The following is a 20,641-nucleotide window of genomic DNA, read 5'->3' on the forward strand; positions in this document are numbered from 1 at the left end:
GACACTGTTCCTGATTCAGTTAATGATCACCCTCAAGAGCAGTGACTTGATTAGTTTTCCTGTACTCCACCTGAAAAGCACCTGTATAAGATCTACGCTGAACTAATGTACGACCATCATATGTCTGACAGCATAGTACAGAGACACAGGATAAGGACATTACCATAGCAATTGCTTCATCATTTACTTAGTTCAACTTAGGGCAGTGTGTTATACTTTTATAGTGCAGAGACATATGCCAATGTTTCTTGCTTTCTACTTACACATTGGCTCCATTTTAGTCAAGGAGCTTCTCATATTAGATAGATATTCCCATAAAAAGTAAATAAAATATTTTAGTTGGCATTGGAACGTACTACAAAAGGCGGTCCAGTGCGCCATAAGGTTGTATAGGTGTATAGTAACATGGTTTAATTCTGTGACTGTGGGCCTAATTCAGACCTGATCGCAGCAAATTTGTTAGCTAATGGGCAAAACCATATGCACTGCAGGGGAGGCAGATTTAACATGTGCAGAGAGAGTTAGATTTGGGTGTGGTATGTTCAATCTGCAATCTAATTTGCAGTGTAAAAATAAAGCAGCCAGTATTTACCCTGCACAGAAATAAAACAACCCACCCAAATCTAACTTTCTGCACATGTTATATCTGCCTCCCCTGTAGTGCACATGGTTTTGCCCAATTGCTAACAAAATTCTTGTTGCGATCAACTTGGAATTACCCCCCATGTGCACTGTGGGGGAGAGATATATCATGTGCACATGGGCCCTCATTCCGAGTTGTTCGCTCGGTAATTTTCTTCGCATCGCAGCGATTTTCCGCTAATTGCGCATGCGCAATGTTCGCACTGCGACTGCGCCAAGTAAATTTGCTAAGAAGTTTGGTATTTTACTCACGGCATTACGAGGTTTTTTCTTCGTTCTGGTGATCGGAGTGTGATTGACAGGAAGTGGGTGTTTCTGGGCGGAAACTGGCCGTTTTATCGGAGTGTGTGAAAAAACGCTGCCGTTTCTGGGAAAAACGCGGGAGTGGCTGAAGAAACGGGAGAGTGTCTGGGCGAACGCTGGGTGTGTTTGTGACGTCAAACCAGGAACGACAAGCACTGAACTGATCGCACTGGAAGAGTAAGTCTCGAGCTACTCAGAATCTGCACAGAAAAATCTTTTCGCAATATTGCGAATACTTCGTTCGCAATTCTGCTAAGCTAAGATACACTCCCAGAGGGCGGCGGCTTAGCGTGTGTAATGCTGCAAAAAGCGGCTAGCGAGCGAACTACTCGGAATGAGGGCCATGGTTTGGCCCATTAGCTAACAAATTTGCTGCTGCGATCAGGTCTGAATTAGGCCCTATGCTCTCAGAGGGGAGATTAGCAATGAGCAGTCTGCGTACAAAGATCAGTCTGTGCTGGATAGGCAAGTCTAAATGCTCAATGAAGTATCCTGGGGAGGTGGGGGAGCTGAGGAGCAGGGAAAATCTTGCTTTTATCTGGACAAGTGCTTCACAGTGAAAGTTGAGTTTGTGCCATAAATTTCTAACACTATTCTGACCAGTTTATTAATAGGTCAGATATATTGCCAGAAACACAAAGCTCATTGTGTAGTGATCTTTGCAATATATTAAAGCCATTAAATATGCACTGATCGTCAGAAAGTCAGCAATATGGTTAATGGACATAGAGAGACTGGCATACGTTTAAAGTGCATTGTCATTTCAATAAATTTTAAAGAAAACTTTAATTTTCTTTATTCTACTCATAACAGGGATACTGAAACTGCCTTTTTATGGTGGGGTTTCGGGCATACAGCTTCTTCCATGCTTACAAAATTCACAGCCATTCAGTAACGCGTGGATATATACACCATTAATGTACAGCAATGGTGGGAAGCATAAATAATGTAAACATTTTTTAATTTATAGATGTTAAACCGCCAGGGGGTGTGGTGATTGATAATTCAGGCGATCTTATGCCACTAGGGGAAATATTTCTGATGGAGAATGGGAAGTAAAATTACAATGGGGACCTATGGACATGGGGTATTTAACTATATTTTTAAAAATACTTTAAACTTTTGAAAATGTAGAAAAAAAATGTTGCCTTGTTTTTGGCGAATTTTTTTTGTTAGTTAATGGTTAAGTAGCATCTATAATTATAGATGCTAATGATCTACTTATGGGCCTTGATAACTGGTGTGAGCACGATTAGGGCCTGATTCAGAGTAGAATGTAAGTTCTAAGAAGTCACATCGCATCTAGCGATTTTGGCAGTCTGCATGTGCACTGCATCATGCATACACACCTTGACAGTGGCTTTATCTGCAGCTGGTTCTCTCTATCCATAAAATAGGAATTTCTGGGCGTCAACTGGGCGGCTACCTTACAAAAGCAAGCAGCATATCGGTTTTGTGGGAGTGTCGTGTGCATGTAGCCAGAGTTCAGGGCTATTCGGAGTCATGCGCATGATGCCGGGACACTGGTTTCTGATGGACGTTTTGCATAAATGCCAATACAGGTCGAGTCTCCCTTATCCAAAATGCTTGGGACCAGAGGTATTTTGGATATGGGATTTTTCCGTATTTTGGAATAATTGCATACCATAATGAGATATCATGGTGATGGGACCTAAATCTAAGCACAGAATGCATTTATGTTTCATATACACCTTATACACACAGCCTGAAGGTAATTTTAGCCAATATTTTTTATAACTTTGTGCGTTAAACAAAGTGTGTCTACATTCACACAATTCATTTATGTTTCATATACACCTTATACACACAGCCTGAAAGTCATTTAATACAATATTTTTAATAACTTTGTGTATTAAACAAAGTTTGTGTACATTGAGCCATCAAAAAACGAAGGTTTCACTATCTCACTCTCACTCAAAAAAGTCCGTATTTCGGAATATTTGGATATGGGATACTCAACCTGTACTAATGAGGACAGTTACGGCTGCCAACGAAAAAACTGTGTAGGCCATGCACCCAATCAATTTTATTTTGAGAGAACGATAATTCAGTAAGATTGACAAGAGGGTGAGGGAATTATACCGGAAAGGACAGTGACACAATGGCATCTCTACTGAATGCAGTTTAGCATTATTATTACCACTACTACACCACTAGTAAAACATAGGGCCAGTGTCCATTTAAAGCGTTACTATTATAATTCAAAAATATTCATGTGAAAGAGACATCCTGGAACTAAAGGATATGGGAGAGAATTTTTACCAAACGTAAATCACATTTATGACATAGGTGAAGCACACTGCAGGAAGCCAAACAATGGTGAATGCAGATGATAACAGAGAGACAGTAGCTTGTCATACATGCCAACTTATCTGCAAAGTTTCATAGAAGGACCTTTACATAAACATTAGTAAATGTTAGGAAATGTATTTTCCCATCTGGTCAAGTTTTACTGTGTTTGGAAACATCCTCTGGAAAGGGATTTACGATAGAACTCTCCACTACATGCAGCAATGTGAGCCTTCTATAAATAATTACATTTGGATACCCAAAAAAATAATAAAAGATAAATAAAAGATTTTAAACCTACCGGTAAATCTTTTTCTCCTAGTCCGTAGAGGATGCTGGGGACTCCGGAAGGACCATGGGGTATAGACGGGCTCCGCAGGAGACATGGGCACTCTAAAGACTTTGGGTGTGCACTGGCTCCTCCCTCTATGCCCCTCCTCCAGACCTCAGTTAGAGAAACTGTGCCCAGAGGAGACGGACAGTACGAGGAAAGGATTTTTGTTAATCTAAAGGCAAGATTCATACCAGCTCACACCATCCACACCGTATAACCTGGAATATACGCAACCAGTTAACAGCATGAACAAAACAGCATCAGCCAAAGACTGATCTTAACTGTAACATAACCCTTATGTAAGCAACAACTATAAATAAGTCTTGCAGAAACATGTCCGCACTGGGACGGGCGCCCAGCATCCTCTACGGACTAGGAGAAAAAGATTTACCGGTAGGTTTAAAATCTTCTTTTCTCTTACGTCCTAGAGGATGCTGGGGACTCCGTAAGGACCATGGGGATTATACCAAAGCTCCAAACCGGGCGGGAGAGTGCGGATGACTCTGCAGCACCGATTGAGCAAACATGAGGTCCTCATCAGTCAGGGTATCAAACATGTAGAATTTTGCAAAGGTTTTTGAACCCGACCAAGCAGCTGCTCGGCAAAGCTGCAAAGCCGAGACGCCTCGGGCAGCCGCCCAAGAAGAGCCCACCTTCCTAGTGGAATAGGCCTTTACCGAATTTGGTAACGGCAATCCAGCCGTAGAATGAGCCTGCTGAATCGTGTTACAGATCAAGCGAGCAATAGTCTGCTTAGAAGCAGGAGCGCCAACCTTGTTGGCTGCATACAGGACAAACAGTGCCTCTGTTTTCCTAACCAGAGCCGTCCTGGCTAAGTAAATTTTTAAGGCCCTGACTAGATCAAGGGACTTGGAATCCTCCAAGTCTCCCGTAGCCACCGGCACCACCATAGGTTGGTTCATATGAAACGATGAAACCACCTTAGACAAAAATTGAGGACGAGTCCTCAACTCTGCTCTATCCACATGGAAAATCAGATAGGGGCTTTTGTGAGACAAAGCCTCCAATTCGTACACCTGCCTTGCAAATGCCAAGGCCAACAACATGACCACCTTCCAAGTGAGAAATTTTAATTCAACTGTTTGAAGAGGCTCAAACCAGTGAGATATTAGGAACTGTAACACAACGTTAAGGTCCCATGGTGCCACTGGGGGCACAAAAGGAGGCTGGATGTGCAGCACTCCCTTTACCAAAGTCTGGACTTCTGGGAGAGAAGCCAATTACTTCTGAAAGAATATAGATAGGGACGAAATCTGTACCTTAATGGAGCCTAACTTCAGGCCCATATCCACTCCTGTCTGTAGAAAGTGGAGAAAACGGCCCAAGTGGAAATCTTCCGTAGGAGCATTCTTGGCTTCACACCAAGACACATACTTTTTCCAGATACGGTGATAATGTTTCGCCGTCACCTCCTTCCTAGCCTTTATCAGAGTAGGGATGACTTCCTCCGGAACAGCTTTCCCAGCTAGGATTCGGGCCATGCCGTCAAACGTAACCGCGGTAAGTCTTGGAACACGCAGGGCCACTGCTGCAACAGGTCCTCCCTGAGAGGAAGAGGCCAAGGATCTTCTGTGAGCCTCTCCTGAAGATCTGAATACCAGGCCCTTCGAGCCAATCTGGTACAATGAGTATTGTCTGCACTCTTTTTCGTCTTATGATTCTCAATATTTTTGAGATGAGAGGAAGAGGAGGGAACACATAGACCGACTGAAAACACCCATGGTGTCACCAGGGTGTCTACCGCTACTGCCCGAGGGTCCCTTGACCTGGCACAATACCTCCGAAGCTTCTTGTTGAGGCGTGACACCATCATGTCTATTTGAGGAAGTCCCCAAAGACTTGTTATCTCTGCAAAAACTTCTAGATGAAGTCCCCACTCTCCTGGATGGAGATCGTGTCTGCTGAGGAAGTCTGCTTCCCAGTTGTCCACTCCCGGAATGAAGACTGCTGACAGAACGCTTACGTGATTTTCCGCCCAGCGAAGAATCCTGGTGGCTTCCGCTATTGCCACTCTGCTCGTCGCGCCTTGGCGGTTTACATGAGCCACGGCTGCGACGTTGTCTGATTGAATCAGAACCGGTAGGTTGCGAAGAAGATTCCCCGCATGTCGTAGGCCGTTGTATATGGCCCTTAATTCTAGAATGTTGATGTGTAGACAAGCCTCCTGGCTTGACCATAGTCCCTGAAAATGTCTTCCTTGTGTGACTGCTCCCCATCCTCGGAGGCTCGCGTCCGTGATCACCAAAACCCAGTCTTGAATGCCGAACCTGCGACCCTCTAGAAGGTGAGCACTCTGCAGCCACCACAGGAGAGACACCATGGCCCTGGGGGACAGGCTTATTTTCTGACGAATTTGAAGATGGGACCCGGACCACTTGTCCAGAAGGCCCCACTGAAATGTCCTCGCATGAAACCTGCAGAAGGGGATGGCCTCATAGGTCGTCACCATTTTTCCCAGTACTCGAGTGCATTGATGGACTGACACCCTTTTAGGCTTTAGAACAGGTCTTTGATCATGTTCTGGAGTTTCTGGGCTCTTTACTAACGGGAGAAAAACCCCTCTGTTTTTCCGTATCCAGAATCATGCCCAAAAAAATACAACCGAGTTGTCGGAACCCACTGCGAGTTTGGCAGATTTAGAATCCAGCTGTGCTGTTGTAGTACTCTCAGGAAGAGAGACACTTTTTAATAACTGCTACCCTGAACTCGCTTTTATCAGGAGATCGTCCAAGAATGCGATACTCGTGACCCCTTGTTTGCGCAGGAGAACCATTATTTCCGCCATTACCTTGGTGAAATTCTCGGGCCCGTAGAAAGCCCAAACGGCAACGTCTGAAACTGGTAATGACAATCCTGTACAGCGAACCTTAGGTACGCCCGATGAGGAGGATATATAGGGTCATGAAGGTATGCATCCTTTATGTCTAGTGACACCCTAAAATCCCCTCCCTTTCCAGGCTGGATATCCTTGCCTTGAGAGCTTCCATCTTGAATCTGAACCTCTTTAAATGTAGGTTCAGGAATTTTAGATTCAGAATCGGTCTGACCGTGCCATCCGGCTCTGGGACCACAAATAGGGCTGAATAAAACCCTTTTCCCTGTTGCTCTAGGGGAACCATGATAAACACTTGCTGTTGACCCAGCTTTAGTATGGCAGCCAGAATTATTTTCCTCTCCGTGGAAGGAGCTGGCAAGGCCGATTTAAAAATCGGTGTGGAAGCACCTCTTTGATGGATGTGGTAGAGGCCGGGGAGGACACTTTTCCTGTGAACTGGCCGTAGCCGGTGATTTTTTCCCTCTACCTCTAGCGAGGAAATAAAGCCACGCCCCTTTCTGAACTTACGCGACCGCAAGGACTGCATCTGTTATTAGGGTGTTTCCTTTTGCTGCAGGGGAACATAAGTCAAAAAAGACGACTTACCCGCGGTAGCTGTGAAAACCAGGTCCGCGAGGCCCTCCCCAAATAAAACTTCACCATTGCAAGGTAAAGCTTCCATATGACTCTCCGAGTCAGCATCACCTGTCCATTGACGTGTCCGCAGGGACCTACTAGCAGAACCTGCTATGGTCTTAGCCCTTGAACCCAAACACCCAATATCTCTTGCAGTCTCTCTCATATATAGTGCTGCGTCCTTGATGTGACTTAAGGCCAACACCATACTATCTTTTTCTAGAGTGACAATGTTAGACGACAAGTTATCAGCCCAAGTTGTAATTGCGCTACCTACCCATGCCGACGCTACTGCAGGTCTAAATAGGGCTCTGGCAGTCGCATAAAATTTATTTTAAGGTAGATTCCTGCCTACTATCCGCAGGATCCTATAGGGCCGCCGTATCAGGGGACGGTAATGCTACCTTCTTGGACCAGGGCGTTAAGGCCTTGTCCAGCGTGGGCGAGGATTCCCACCGTAACCTGTCCTTTGAGAGGAAAGGATACGCCATAATAATACTCTTGGGAACTTGCAGTCTAATGTCAGGAGTCTCCCAGCTTTTTTAAATAAAACGGTCAGCTCATGAGATGAGTTAGGTTATTTTTCTTTAAATATGCAGACCCTCGTGTCAGGGACAGAGGAGTCCTCTGAGATATGCAAAACAACGTTTATTACAAAAAACCTATATTGAATACTGTCGCGACTCATGGGTGCAACCTTGCATCATCCTAGTCGACACTGGAGTCGGAATCCGTGTCGGTATCAGTGTCTGCTAACTGGGTAAAGGGACATTTATGGGACCCTGAAGGGTCCTGGGACACAGTAAAAGCCATGGGTTAATTCCCTGCTTGTCTTTGGACTCTGCTTTGTCCAATCCGTAATAAAGCCACATTATCATTCAAAACATTTCACATGTCCACCCAATCAGGTGTCGGCTGTGCCGATGGAGACACCACCACCATCTGCTCTGCTACCTCCCAAGACGAGCCTTCCACTTCAGACATGTCGACACAAACGTACTGACACCCCCAACACACACGGTCCCAACCTAAATAGCGCTTTATATATGTATATATGTACAAACTGCACCAAATAAATGTGCCCCCCCTCGTTTTTGTCCCGTTATTGTTCAGCAGGGGAGAGTCTGGGAGCACTTCTCTGCAGCATGCTGTGGAGAAAAATGGCGCTGGTTAGTGCTGGAGGATCAAGCCCCGCCCCCTCGACGGCGGGCTTCAGTCCCGCTCAATTTCTTTATACTGGCGGGGGTTTTATATTATATTGCCTCAGCAGTACCTAATATCTGTGCCAATGCTATTTATTAGGTAAAAATTGCTGCCCAGGGCGCCCCCCCCCCCCCTGCGCCCTGCACCCGTACAAGTGCCTTCTGTGTGTGTGTGTGTGTGTGTGTGTGTGTGTGCGTGTGTGTGTGTGTGTGTTGGGAGCAATGGCGCGCAGCATTACCGCTGCGCGGTACCTCAGTGAAGATCTGAAGTCTTCTGCCGCCTTTGAAGTCTCCTTTCTTCTCATACTCAACCGGCTTCTATCTTCTGGCTCTGTGAGGGGGACGGCGGCGCGGCTCCGGGACGAATGACGAGGATGAGACCTGTGTTCCGACCCTCTGGAGCTAATGTTGTCCAGTAGCCTAAGAAGCAGAGCCTATCATTTAAGCAGGTCTGCTTCTCTCCCCTCAGTCCCACGATGCAGGGAGCCTGTTGCCAGTAGTGCTCCCTGAAAATAAAAAACCTAACAAAAAGTCTTTTTCAGAGAAACTCAGGAGAGCTCCCCTGCAATGCACCCAGTCTCCTCTGGGCACAGGATCTAACTGAGGTCTGGAGGAGGGGCAGAGAGGGAGGAGCCAGTGCACACCCATTCTAAAGTCTTTAGAGTGCCCATGTCTCCTGCGGAGCCCGTCTATACCCAATGGTCCTTACGGAGTCCCCAGCATCCTCTAGGACGTAAGAGAAATACTGTTGCAACAGATGGGGAGGAGTGAAAAGTCGGAGAAATCATAAAATCCAGGCCTGTCAGCATAGCAATGTTTTCTCTGTAGAACAGGAACCACTCAGTGCTGAGATATAGACCAAACCAGAGTGTGCTAGATACAGACCAGAGTATGCTAGAAGCACCAGATCAGAGAACGACCATCCCAGGCAAGAAAGAGGAACTGCATGGGTTGAGACAGGTAGCGGGTGCTAGAATGAACACTACTCCAACAGCCCTTTGACCCTCCCCAGACGAACACTGCTGTATGACTGGATCATATACTATAGCTCCTTTAATCACTAAAGGGTAGATGTATCATACCTTCTGAAGAGTGGCAAAGTGGAAATGTTGCCTATGGCAACTAATCCACTTCGACCGAACATTTTATAGAATGCACTTGATAAATGTTAGCCGATTAGTTGCTATGGACAACTTTTTCAGTGTAGATAGTTTGATATATTTCCCTCTAAGTGCAACTTGTGCGAGTAACCTTATGCATCTAACTCACATTATACTATAGATTTTAGGTCTGTGAACAGGGTCCTCTTACCTCTCTGTCTGTTAACACCCAGTCTTGTTTAATAAAGTTTTTCTTTTCGGCTCTGTAAAGCACTACGGAATTTCTTTGTGCTATATAAATAAAGATGATAATAAGCGGAGAGCAACTGGCTCGCCTTACAAATCTATCCTGCCAACCTAGTCAATACATCTGCAAAGCTGTTTTGCACATAGACTCAGGCAGAGAAGCCAAGGTGACCTTGTAAAAATAGAAATGCTCTATAAAACAACCAACATTTAGACTCTGAAGCTTAATAGACTACTTTTGTTATAAACTAGTGTGGTTGTCTGTGTGAGATGTACTTGACGGTTTGAGATTTTATGATAAATAGGCTTCTGGAGATGGATCAGTTTATTGGGGAAACAGATTTGTGTCTGCTTTGCCATGTGCTCATCCTAAATTATAGATCATTGGATAGAAATTATTCATCAAGTAGATTATTCATCATTTCAACTTCAGCAAATGGGGGAAAGGATAGTTAATTGGACAGAACTGCAAGAGACGGAAATCTGTTGTGTATCATCTATCATGTACGAGCGAGCAGGGCCCTTTCAAGACAATGCTATACCGCAGAGCGGAGATCACCCTACCAGATGATCAAAGCCTCGCGGAATGTGGAACACAATTAACAGAACTAATTGAACTTCCTTACTGGGCGTATGAGCATCTGCTGAGGTGTGCGGTAGCTGCCTTATGTACACGCCGACTTCCAGTGTCACTAGTGCAGTGATAAGATCATTTCATATGCGACAACTCTATAGTAAAGAGCACATCCATCTACAGTTCCCCATCTCAGAATATTCCCTGCATGGGTAAATACACGGACAGACTCTAGAAAAGTATTTTTCTGTCTCTCTAATACATATGTTCACTTCAATAGAGACTTTTTTGTTCCTATCCGCAATCTTTATATAAAAAACTACTGTTTGCCCGAGGCTTCGCTCACGTGGACGTCTGTTATTGCGTCTGTTAATTTTACAAAGATAGTAGTGCCATTTAATATTGTGATGTATATTTTATATTGTACACATAGATCACAAAACTTTTTTTTTTAAACAATATTTCCTACAGGGATTAACACAAAAGATGCTTGAGGTTACTAACTAGTGAGCAAGCCACGTAAAGCTACCCATGGGAGAAGCAGCTGATCCTGAGAGCTATGCAGGCAGCCCTGAGCGTTTTTGGGATGTGCAAAATAGGAGCCTGTAAACTGCATGCGTCTGTTTTTTTTCCCCTTTATTGCTCCTCTCCCTGATGTTACATCGAGATCATACATACCTCAGTTTCTCTCTAGGTCAAAAAGCTTTATATATACAGTGAAAATGAGATCCAATTTCATGCAGTAATTTATGCATGATGCCAGAACGAACAGACGAAAAATACCCCTACATTTTTTTCATCTCCATAGGTCATAAACAGTTCCTAGTATAGTTCTAAAAAAAAAACATTGCTATGTGATTCGGACACTATACCGATATTTGTCCGAATTATCTCCTTAAACTGAAACACCTTGGGTACGGGCAAAACTGTGTATGGGCTGCAAAAATGGTGTCCGGAATATAACTGTAAGGGTTTTACAGTTATATTCCAGACACCCTATTTGCAGCCCATACACAGTTTTGCCCGTACCCAAGGTGTTTCAGTTTAAGGAGATAATTCGGACAAATATCGGTATAGTGTCCGAATCAGGCCCTAGGTCTTTATCGAGATGGGGCCCAATGAACTATTGAATACTTTATGTTGCTTCTATTATTCTGTTTAAAATGATTGGGGGAAAACAAAGACGACTTCTTGTTTTGTCCCAGCATTAGTAAACATCTATAACGGGGATTGCACAGAAACACTGTCTAGGATCTAGCAACAAGTTACAGAAGAGTATCATGTCTAACAGCTGAAACATGACAGCTTCAGCAATTATACTCACTGGGTCATCAGCTTTGCAATCCTCTGGCAGTCATTCTCATCATAGAACCAGATACTGTAAATGGACACTGAAAGAGATAAACACACATAAAAACATAAGATAAGACGCAATATCATCTGTAGTGTGCGTCTTCTCCAGCAACACAAGATAACCACAGACCACCCACAGGCCGCACAATGGCACATTCCAAATCCCTGATAAAGACACAAACCTGTTTGTGGTTCCACTTTAGAAAGTTTGAGAACACCGTGTAGCTCATCTTCAATATCCCAGACAGATTTGCAAAAGGACATGGGCCCTCATTCCGAGTTGATCACTAGCTGCCGTTGGTCGCTGCGTAGCGATCAGTGAAAAAAACGGCTAATCTGTGCATGCACCGCAATGCGCATGCGCGTCGATCAAAGTCCTTTGTGGTTTTGCACAGGTTCTAGCGACGATTCCAATCGAACAGCCGAACAGGAAGATTGACATGAAGTGGGAGTTTCTGGGTGGCAACTGACCGTTTTCTGGGAGTATTTGTAAAAACGCAGGTGTGGCCGGGTGTTTGCTGGGCGGGTATCTGACGTCATTACCGTGTCACTCGTCGCAACAATCATTGCACAGAATAAGTAACTACAGGGCTGGTCTTGTTCTGCACAAAATGTGTTTGCTGCCACGCGGCTGCACAGGCGTTCGCACTTCAGCAAAGCGAAAATACACTCCCCCGTGGGCGGCGACTATGCGTTTGCACCGCTGCTAAAAAAAAGCTAGCGAGCGATCAACTCGGAATGAGGGCCATGGCACGGCTATTAAATACTAATTATTGCAAATTTTAGAAAGATCACCAAGGTGCTCCCTACCACAGGACCCCATGACCCACCACAATAACCATAGTATGATAACCGCTGCTCAGCTCTCCATATAATACACCTTCCGAAACAAGCAGCACTTGGTTTTGTGCATGTCATATGAGGGCCAATACCGGCTTTTCCAATATGTCCCTATTATTATATTAATAACGGATTCAGTTATAGGCATCAATAATGATAGTGTTGTATTGAATTTCAGAAAAATATGTAAAAATAAGAATTTACTTACCGATAATTCTATTTCTCGTAGTCCGTAGTGGATGCTGGGAACTCCGTAAGGACCATGGGGAATAGCGGCTCCGCAGGAGACTTGGCACAAAAGTAAAGCTTTAGGACTACCTGGTGTGCACTGGCTCCTCCCCCCATGACCCTCCTCCAAGCCTCAGTTAGGATACTGTGCCCGGACGAGCGTACACAATAAGGAAGGATTTTTGAATCCCGGGTAAGACTCATACCAGCCACACCAATCACACCGTACAACTTGTGATCTGAACCCAGTTAACAGCATGATAACAGAGGAGCCTCTGGAAAGATGGCTCACAACAACAATAACCCGATTTAGTTAACAATAACTATGTACAAGTATTGCAGACAATCCCCACTTGGGATGGGCGCCCAGCATCCACTACGGACTACGAGAAATAGAATTATCGGTAAGTAAATTCTTATTTTCTCTGACGTCCTAGTGGATGCTGGGAACTCCGTAAGGACCATGGGGATTATACCAAAGCTCCCAAACGGGCGGGAGAGTGCGGATGACTCTGCAGCACCGAATGAGAGAACTCCAGGTCCTCCTCAGCCAGGGTATCAAATTTGTAGAATTTAGCAAACGTGTTTGCCCCTGACCAAGTAGCTGCTCGGCAAAGTTGTAAAGCCGAGACCCCTCGGGCAGCCGCCCAAGATGAGCCCACCTTCCTTGTAGAATGGGCATTTACAGATTTTGGCTGTGGCAGGCCTGCCACAGAATGTGCAAGCTGAATTGTACTACAAATCCAACGAGCAATAGTCTGCTTCGAAGCAGGAGCACCCAGCTTGTTGGGTGCATACAAGATAAACAGCGAGTCAGATTTTCTGACTCCAGCCGTCCTGGAAACATATATTTTCAGGGCCCTGACAACGTCTAGCAACTTGGAGGCCTCCAAGTCCCTAGTAGCCGCAGGCACCACAATAGGTTGGTTCAGGTGAAACGCTGACACCACCTTAGGGAGAAACTGAGGACGAGTCCTCAATTCCGCCCTGTCCGAATGGAAAATCAGATAGGGCTTTTGCAGGATAAAGCCGCCAATTCTGACACTCGCCTGGCCGAAGCCAGGGCCAACAGCATGGCCACTTTCCATGTGAGATATTTTAAATCCACAGATTTAAGTGGTTCAAACCAATGTGATTTGAGGAACCCCAAAACTACATTGAGATCCCAAGGTGCCACTGGAGGCACAAAAGGAGGCTGTATATGCAGCACCCCCTTGACAAACGTCTGAACTTCAGGAACTGAAGCCAGTTCTTTCTGGAAGAAAATCGACAGGGCCGAAATCTGAACCTTAATGGATCCCAATTTGAGGCCCATAGACACTCCTGTTTGCAGGAAATGCAGGAATCGACCCAGTTGAAATTCCTCTGTTGGGGCCTTCCTGGCCTCGCACCACGCAACATATTTTCGCCAAATGCGGTGATAATGCTTTGCGGTTACATCCTTCCTGGCTTTGATCAGGGTAGGGATGACTTCCTCCGGAATGCCTTTTTCCTTCAGGATCCGGCGTTCAACCGCCATGCCGTCAAACGCAGCCGCGGTAAGTCTTGGAACAGACAGGGTCCTTGCTGGAGCAGGTCCCTTCTTAGAGGCAGAGGCCACGTGTCCTCTGTGAGCATCTCTTGAAGTTCCGGGTACCAAGTCCTTCTTGGCCAATCCGGAGCCACGAGTATAGTTCTTACTCCTCTCCGTCTTATAATTCTCAGAACCTTGGGTATGAGAGGCAGAGGAGGGAACACATACACTGACTGGTACACCCACGGTGTTACCAGAGCATCCACAGCTATTGCCTGAGGGTCCCTTGACTTGGCGCAATACCTGTCCAGTTTTTCCCAACGGTTTACAATCATGTGGAAGACTTCTGGATGAAGTCCCCACTCTCCCGGGTGGAGGTCGTGCCTGCTGAGGAAGTCTGCTTCCCAGTTGTCCACTCCCGGAATGAACACTGCTGACAGTGCTATCACATGATTTTCCGCCCAGCGAAGAATCCTTGCAGCTTCTGCCATTGCCCTCCTGCTTCTTGTGCCGCCCTGTCTGTTTACGTGGGCGACTGCCGTGATGTTGTCCGACTGGATCAACACCGGCTGACCTTGAAGCAGAGGTCTTGCTAGGCTTAGAGCATTGTAAATGGCCCTTAGCTCCAGGATATTTATGTGAAGTGATGTCTACAGGCTTGACCACAAGCCCTGGAAATTCCTTCCCTGTGTGACTGCTCCCCAGCCTCGCAGGCTGGCATCCGTGGTCACCAGGACCCAGTCCTGAATGCCGAATCTGCGGCCCTCTAGAAGATGAGCACTCTGCAACCACCACAGGAGAGACACCCTTGTCTTTGGTGACAAGGTTATCCGCTGATGCATCTGAAGATGCGACCCGGACCATTTGTCTAGCAGATCCCACTGGAAAGTTCTTGCGTGGAATCTGCCGAATGGGATTGCTTCGTAGGAAGCCACCATTTTTCCCAGGACCTTTGTGCATTGATGCACTGACACTTGGCCTGGTTTTAGGAGGTTTCTGACTAGTTCGGATAACTCCCTGGCTTTCTCCTCCGGGAGAAACACCTTTTTCTGGACTGTGTCCAGGATCATCCCTAGGAATAGAAGACGTGTCGTCGGGATCAGCTGCGATTTTGGAATATTGAGAATCCAACCGTGCTGCCGCAACACTACCTGAGATAGTGCTACCCCGACTTTCAACTGTTCCCTGGATCTTGCCCTTATAAGGAGATCGTCCAAGTAAGGGATAACTAAAACTCCCTTCCTTCGAAGGAGTATCATCATTTCGGCCATTACCTTGGTAAAGACCCGGGGTGCCGTGGACAATCCAAACGGCAGCGTCTGAAACTGATAGTGACAGTTCTGTACCACAAACCTGAGGTACCCTTGGTGAGAAGGGTAAATTGGGACATGGAGGTAAGCATCCTTGATGTCCAGAGACACCATATAGTCCCCTTCTTCCAGGTTCGCAATCACTGCTCTGAGTGACTCCATCTTGAATTTGAACCTCTGTATGTAAGTGTTCAAGGATTTTAGATTTAAAATCGGTCTCACCGAGCCGTCCGGCTTCGGTACCACAAACAGCGTGGAATAATACCCCTTTGCTTGTTGCAGGAGGGGTACCTTGATTATCACCTGCTGGGAATACAGCTTGTGAATGGCTTCCAATACCGCCTCCCTGTCGGAGGGAGACGTCGGTAAAGCAGACTTTAGGAAACGGCGAGGGGGAGACGTCTCGAATTCCAATTTGTACCCCTGAGATACCACCTGAAGGATCCAGGGGTCCACTTGCGAGTGAGCCCACTGCGCGCTGAAATTCTTGAGACGGGCCCCCACCGTGCCTGAGTCCGCTTGTAAAGCCCCAGCGTCATGCTGAGGACTTGGCAGAGGCGGGAGAGGGCTTCTGTTCCTGGGAACTGGCTGTTTGCTGCAGCCTTTTCCCTCTCCCTCTGCCACGGGGCAGAAAAGAGGAACCTTTTGCCCGCTTGCCCTTATGGGGCCGAAAGGACTGCGCCTGATAATACGGCGTCTTCTTATGTTGAGAGGCTACCTGGGGTAAAAATGTGGATTTCCCAGCAGTTGCCGTGGCTACCAGGTCTGATAGACCTACCCCAAATAACTCCTCCCCTTTATAAGGCAATACTTCCATATGCCTTTTGGAATCCGCATCCCCGGACCACTGTCGTGTCAATAACCTTCTTCTGGCAGAAATGGACAGCGCACTTACTCTTGATGCCAGTCGGCAGATATCCCTCTGTGCATCACGCATATATAGAAATGCATCTTTTAAATGCTCTATAGTCAGTAATATACTGTCCCTGTCTAGGGTATCAATATTGTCCGTCAGGGAATCCGACCAAGCCACCCCAGCACTGCACATCCAGGCTGAGGCGATTGCTGGTCGCAGTATAACTCCCGTGTGAGTGTATATACATTTTAGGATATTTTCCTGCTTTCTGTCAGCAGGTTCCTTAAGGGCGGCCGTCTCAGGAGAGGGTAGTGCCACCTGTTTAGACAAGCGTGTGAGCGCTTTATCCACCCTAGGGGGTGTTTCCCAACGTGCCCTATCCTCTGGCGGGAAAGGGTATGATGCCAATAACCTTTTAGGAATTATCAGTTTTTTATCGGGGGAAACCCACGCTTCATCACACACTTCATTTAATTCCTCCGATGCAGGAAAAACTACAGGCAGTTTTTTCTCACCAAACATAATACCCTTTTTAGTGGTACTTGTATTATCAGAAATATGTAAAACATTTTTAATTGCCTCAATCATGTAACGTATGGCCCTACTGGAAGTCACATTCGTCTCTTCATCGTCGACACTGGAGTCAGTATCCGTGTCTGTGTCTGCCATCTGAGGTAACGGGCGTTTTAGAGCCCCTGATGGCCTTTGAGACGCCTGGACAGGCACAAGCTGAGTAGCCGGCTGTCTCATGTCGTCAACTGTCTTTTGTAAAGAGCTGACACTGTCACGTAATTCCTTCCATAAGCCCATCCACTCAGGTGTCGACTCCCTAGGGGGTGACATCTCTATTACAGGCAATTGCTCCGCCTCCACATCATTTTCCTCCTCAAACATGTCGACACAATCATACCGACACACCGCACACACACAGGGAATGCTCTGATAGAGGACAGGACCCCACTAGCCCTTTGGGGAGACAGAGGGAGAGTATGCCAGCACACACCAGAGCGCTATATATACACAGGGATACCACTATATAATGTGTTTTTCCCTTTATAGCTGCTGATATTATCAAACTGCGCCAAATTAGTGCCCCCCCTCTCTTTTTTACCCTTTTCTGTAGTGCAGGACTGCAGGGGAGAGTCAGGGAGACGTCCTTCCAGCGGAGCTGTGATGGAAAATGGCGCCAGTGTGCTGAGGAGATAGGCTCCGCCCCCTTCTCGGCTGACTTTTCTCCCGCTTTTTGCTGAATTCTGGCAGGGGTTAAAATACATCCATATAGCCCTGGGGGTTATATGTGGTGTATTTTCGCCAGCCAAGGTGTTTATATTGCTGCTCAGGGCGCCCCCCCCTAGCGCCCTGCACCCTCAGTGACCGGAGTGTGAAGTGTGCCTGAGGAGCAATGGCGCACCTACCTTGTTGAAGACGGATGTCTTCTGCCGCCGATTTTCCGGACCTCTTCTTGCTTCTGGCTCTGTAAGGGGGCCGGCGGCGCGGCTCTGGGACCGGACTCCGAGGCTGGGCCTGTGTTCGGTCCCTCTGGAGCTAATGGTGTCCAGTAGCCAAGAAGCCCAAGCTGGCTGCAAGCAGGCAGGTTCGCTTCTTCTCCCCTTAGTCCCTCGATGCAGTGAGCCTGTTGCCAGCAGGTCTCACTGAAAATAAGAAACCTAAAACTAACTTTTTCTAAGAAGCTCAGGAGAGCCCCCTAGATTGCACCCTGCTCGGTCAGGCACAAAAATCTAACTGAGGCTTGGAGGAGGGTCATGGGGGGAGGAGCCAGTGCACACCAGGTAGTCCTAAAGATTTACTTTTGTGCCCAGTCTCCTGCGGAGCCGCTATTCCCCATGGTCCTTACGGAGTTCCCAGCATCCACTAGGACGTCAGAGAAAATGCAATTAAAGTAAATAAGTCAACGTGAGTGAAGATCCATCTGCAGTTCTACCCTTCCCCATACTCCAAGAACTAGTTGCTCCTTTGTAGCAATACTGTGCAAGTCAGTCCTTCCAGATCCTCTTGCAGCCTGGAGAGTGGTTATATTTCAATTCTGAGGGCAAAGCGGGAGGTAATAACTGGAGAGGAAGACACTACACGATTGATTAGCAGGAATTTATTTGGCAGACAAAGCTTCCACCTATTTAAATTACTGAACGGATTTCCTGAACAGTCATACAGAAGGTAGCCCATCCAATTCACGCACGCACACAGGTGGCAGCAATTTTGTGTGCTGTACTAATCTTATGACAATGTAGACTACAAACTCATTAGAAACAAATAAGTACCTCATGCGTTTTAAGAAGTGAAGTCAGTGGTACATGGCTAATGGATAGGCTGCATACCGGCCCAAAAATTAGATGCATCTATTTTCTGTAGGCAACATGGCTATTTAAGAACGCAATCACAAATACAATGGTTTTAGAGAGTTGGCTTTATGGTTGTATTTTCCCAGTCACTAAGGATCAGCCATCTTAGATGGACAGACTATCTCAAAGAGTGACACTGAAAATTCCAACTACATTTAAGAAATATAACAATGAAACTGAAAGAAACCCCACTGAGGAGATTATAGGTCAGCAGACATAGGTGGCAGAACAACATGGTGAGAGTTGTTGTACATATCTGAGCTCTCTTGCTCAATTTGAGAGGTGGGGGTATAACCCTAGGTTGGATGGGAATGGCCCCAAGAGATATGCCTACCTCCCAAACTACACCCGTTCCCCACAAATCGGCTTTGAGACCAACCTAATTACAGCTGTTAGCATTGCTAATAACAGTTTGTTTGCCTGTGGAAGCCCAGTAAAGCACAGGATCAGTGATATCAACCAACGCTGGCAGCTGCTGTGAGTGGACGCAACGATGGCAGCAGAAGAATCACTGCTCAGAGAGAAAGTGGGAGAGGTCAGCATATCACTAGGGATGGCTACGCACATACGTCTGGTCAGCCACAGAGTATGGATATATATGAAACTTGGCGCCAGATCACACACACTGATGAGATAAGCAGACCTTTTTTTAATACCCAATTTATTCAGATTAAAGGAGTTTTTTACAGAGAATATCTGACCTCCCCAATGGATCTTACAATCTATGGGGGCTTATTGAGACCTGATCACTGTTGTGTAAATTCGCAAGCTGGCCGATAATCGATCAACTGCGCATGCATCGTGAGGTCAAACAGCGAAAAAATAAGATTTTAAACCTACCGGTAAATCTTTTTCTCGTAGTCTGTAGAGGATGTTGGGGACTCCGTAAGGACCATGGGGATAGACGGGCTCCGCAGGAAACATGGGCATTTTAAGAAAGACTTTAGATCTGGTGTGCACTGGCTCCTCCCTCTATGCCCCTCCTCCAGACCTCAGTTAGAGAAACTGTGCCCAGAGGAGACGGACAGTACGAGGAAAGGATTTTTGTTAATCCAAGGGCAAGATTCATACCAGCCACACCAATCACACCGTGTAACTTGTGATATACTAACCAGTCAACAGTATGAAAACGACATAGCATCAGTCCAAGACCGATGAGACTATAACATAACCCTTATTTAAGCAATAACTATATACAAGTTTTGCAGAAGTAGTCCGCACTTGGGACGGGCGCCCAGCATCCTCTACGGACTACGAGAAAAAGATTTACCGGTAGGTTTAAAATCCTATTTTCTCTTACGTCCTAGAGGATGCTGGGGACTCCGTAAGGACCATGGGGATTATACCAAAGCTCCCAAACAGGCGGGAGAGTGCGGATGACTCTGCAGCACCGATTGAGCAAACAGGAGGTCCTCCTCAGCCAGGGTATCAAACTTATAGAACTTTGCAAAGGAGTTTGAACCCGACCAAGTAGTAGCTTGGCACAGCTGTAGCGCCGAGACCCCTCTGGCAGCCGCCCAAGAAGAGCCCACCTTCCTAGTGGAATGGGCCTTGACCGATTTAGGTAACGGCAATCCCACCGTAGAATGCGCCTGCTGAATCGTGTTACAGATCCAGCGAGCAATAGTCTAGTTTGAAGCAGGGGCACCAATCTTGTTGGTTGCATACATGACAAACAGTGCTTCTGTTTTTCTGACTGTAGCCGATCTGGCCACGTAAACTTTCAAAGCCCTGACCACATCAAGGGACTCGGGATCCTCCAAGTCCCGCGTAGCCACAAGCACCACAATAGTTCATATGAAAGGATGAAACCACTTTTGGCAGGAATTGAGGACGGGTCCGCAATTCCGCTCTATCCATATGGAAAACCAGATAGGGGCTTTTATGTGATAAAGCCGCTAATTCCGACACTCGCCTAGCCGAAGCCAAGGCTAATAACATGACCACCTTCCAAGTGAGATTTTTCAACTCCACCGTTTTAAGTGGTTCAAACCAGTG

General features: G+C 46.4%; 1 protein-coding gene across 2 annotated transcripts in view; it reads right to left on the reverse strand.

The window, feature by feature from the left end:
* The window catches only part of DCP1A (decapping mRNA 1A), a 233,182-nt gene that overhangs the window by 153,289 nt on the left and 59,252 nt on the right, over nucleotides 1-20,641 (reverse strand). For both annotated transcript variants that reach the window (XM_063940808.1, XM_063940807.1), the window contains exon 4: nucleotides 11,508-11,574. In XM_063940808.1, coding sequence (XP_063796878.1) covers nucleotides 11,508-11,574 — 67 coding nt within the window. The remainder of the gene's footprint in view (nucleotides 1-11,507; nucleotides 11,575-20,641) is intronic.

This window comes from Pseudophryne corroboree, chromosome 9 (assembly GCF_028390025.1).
Source record: "Pseudophryne corroboree isolate aPseCor3 chromosome 9, aPseCor3.hap2, whole genome shotgun sequence".
NCBI classification, from domain to species: domain Eukaryota; kingdom Metazoa; phylum Chordata; class Amphibia; order Anura; family Myobatrachidae; genus Pseudophryne; species Pseudophryne corroboree.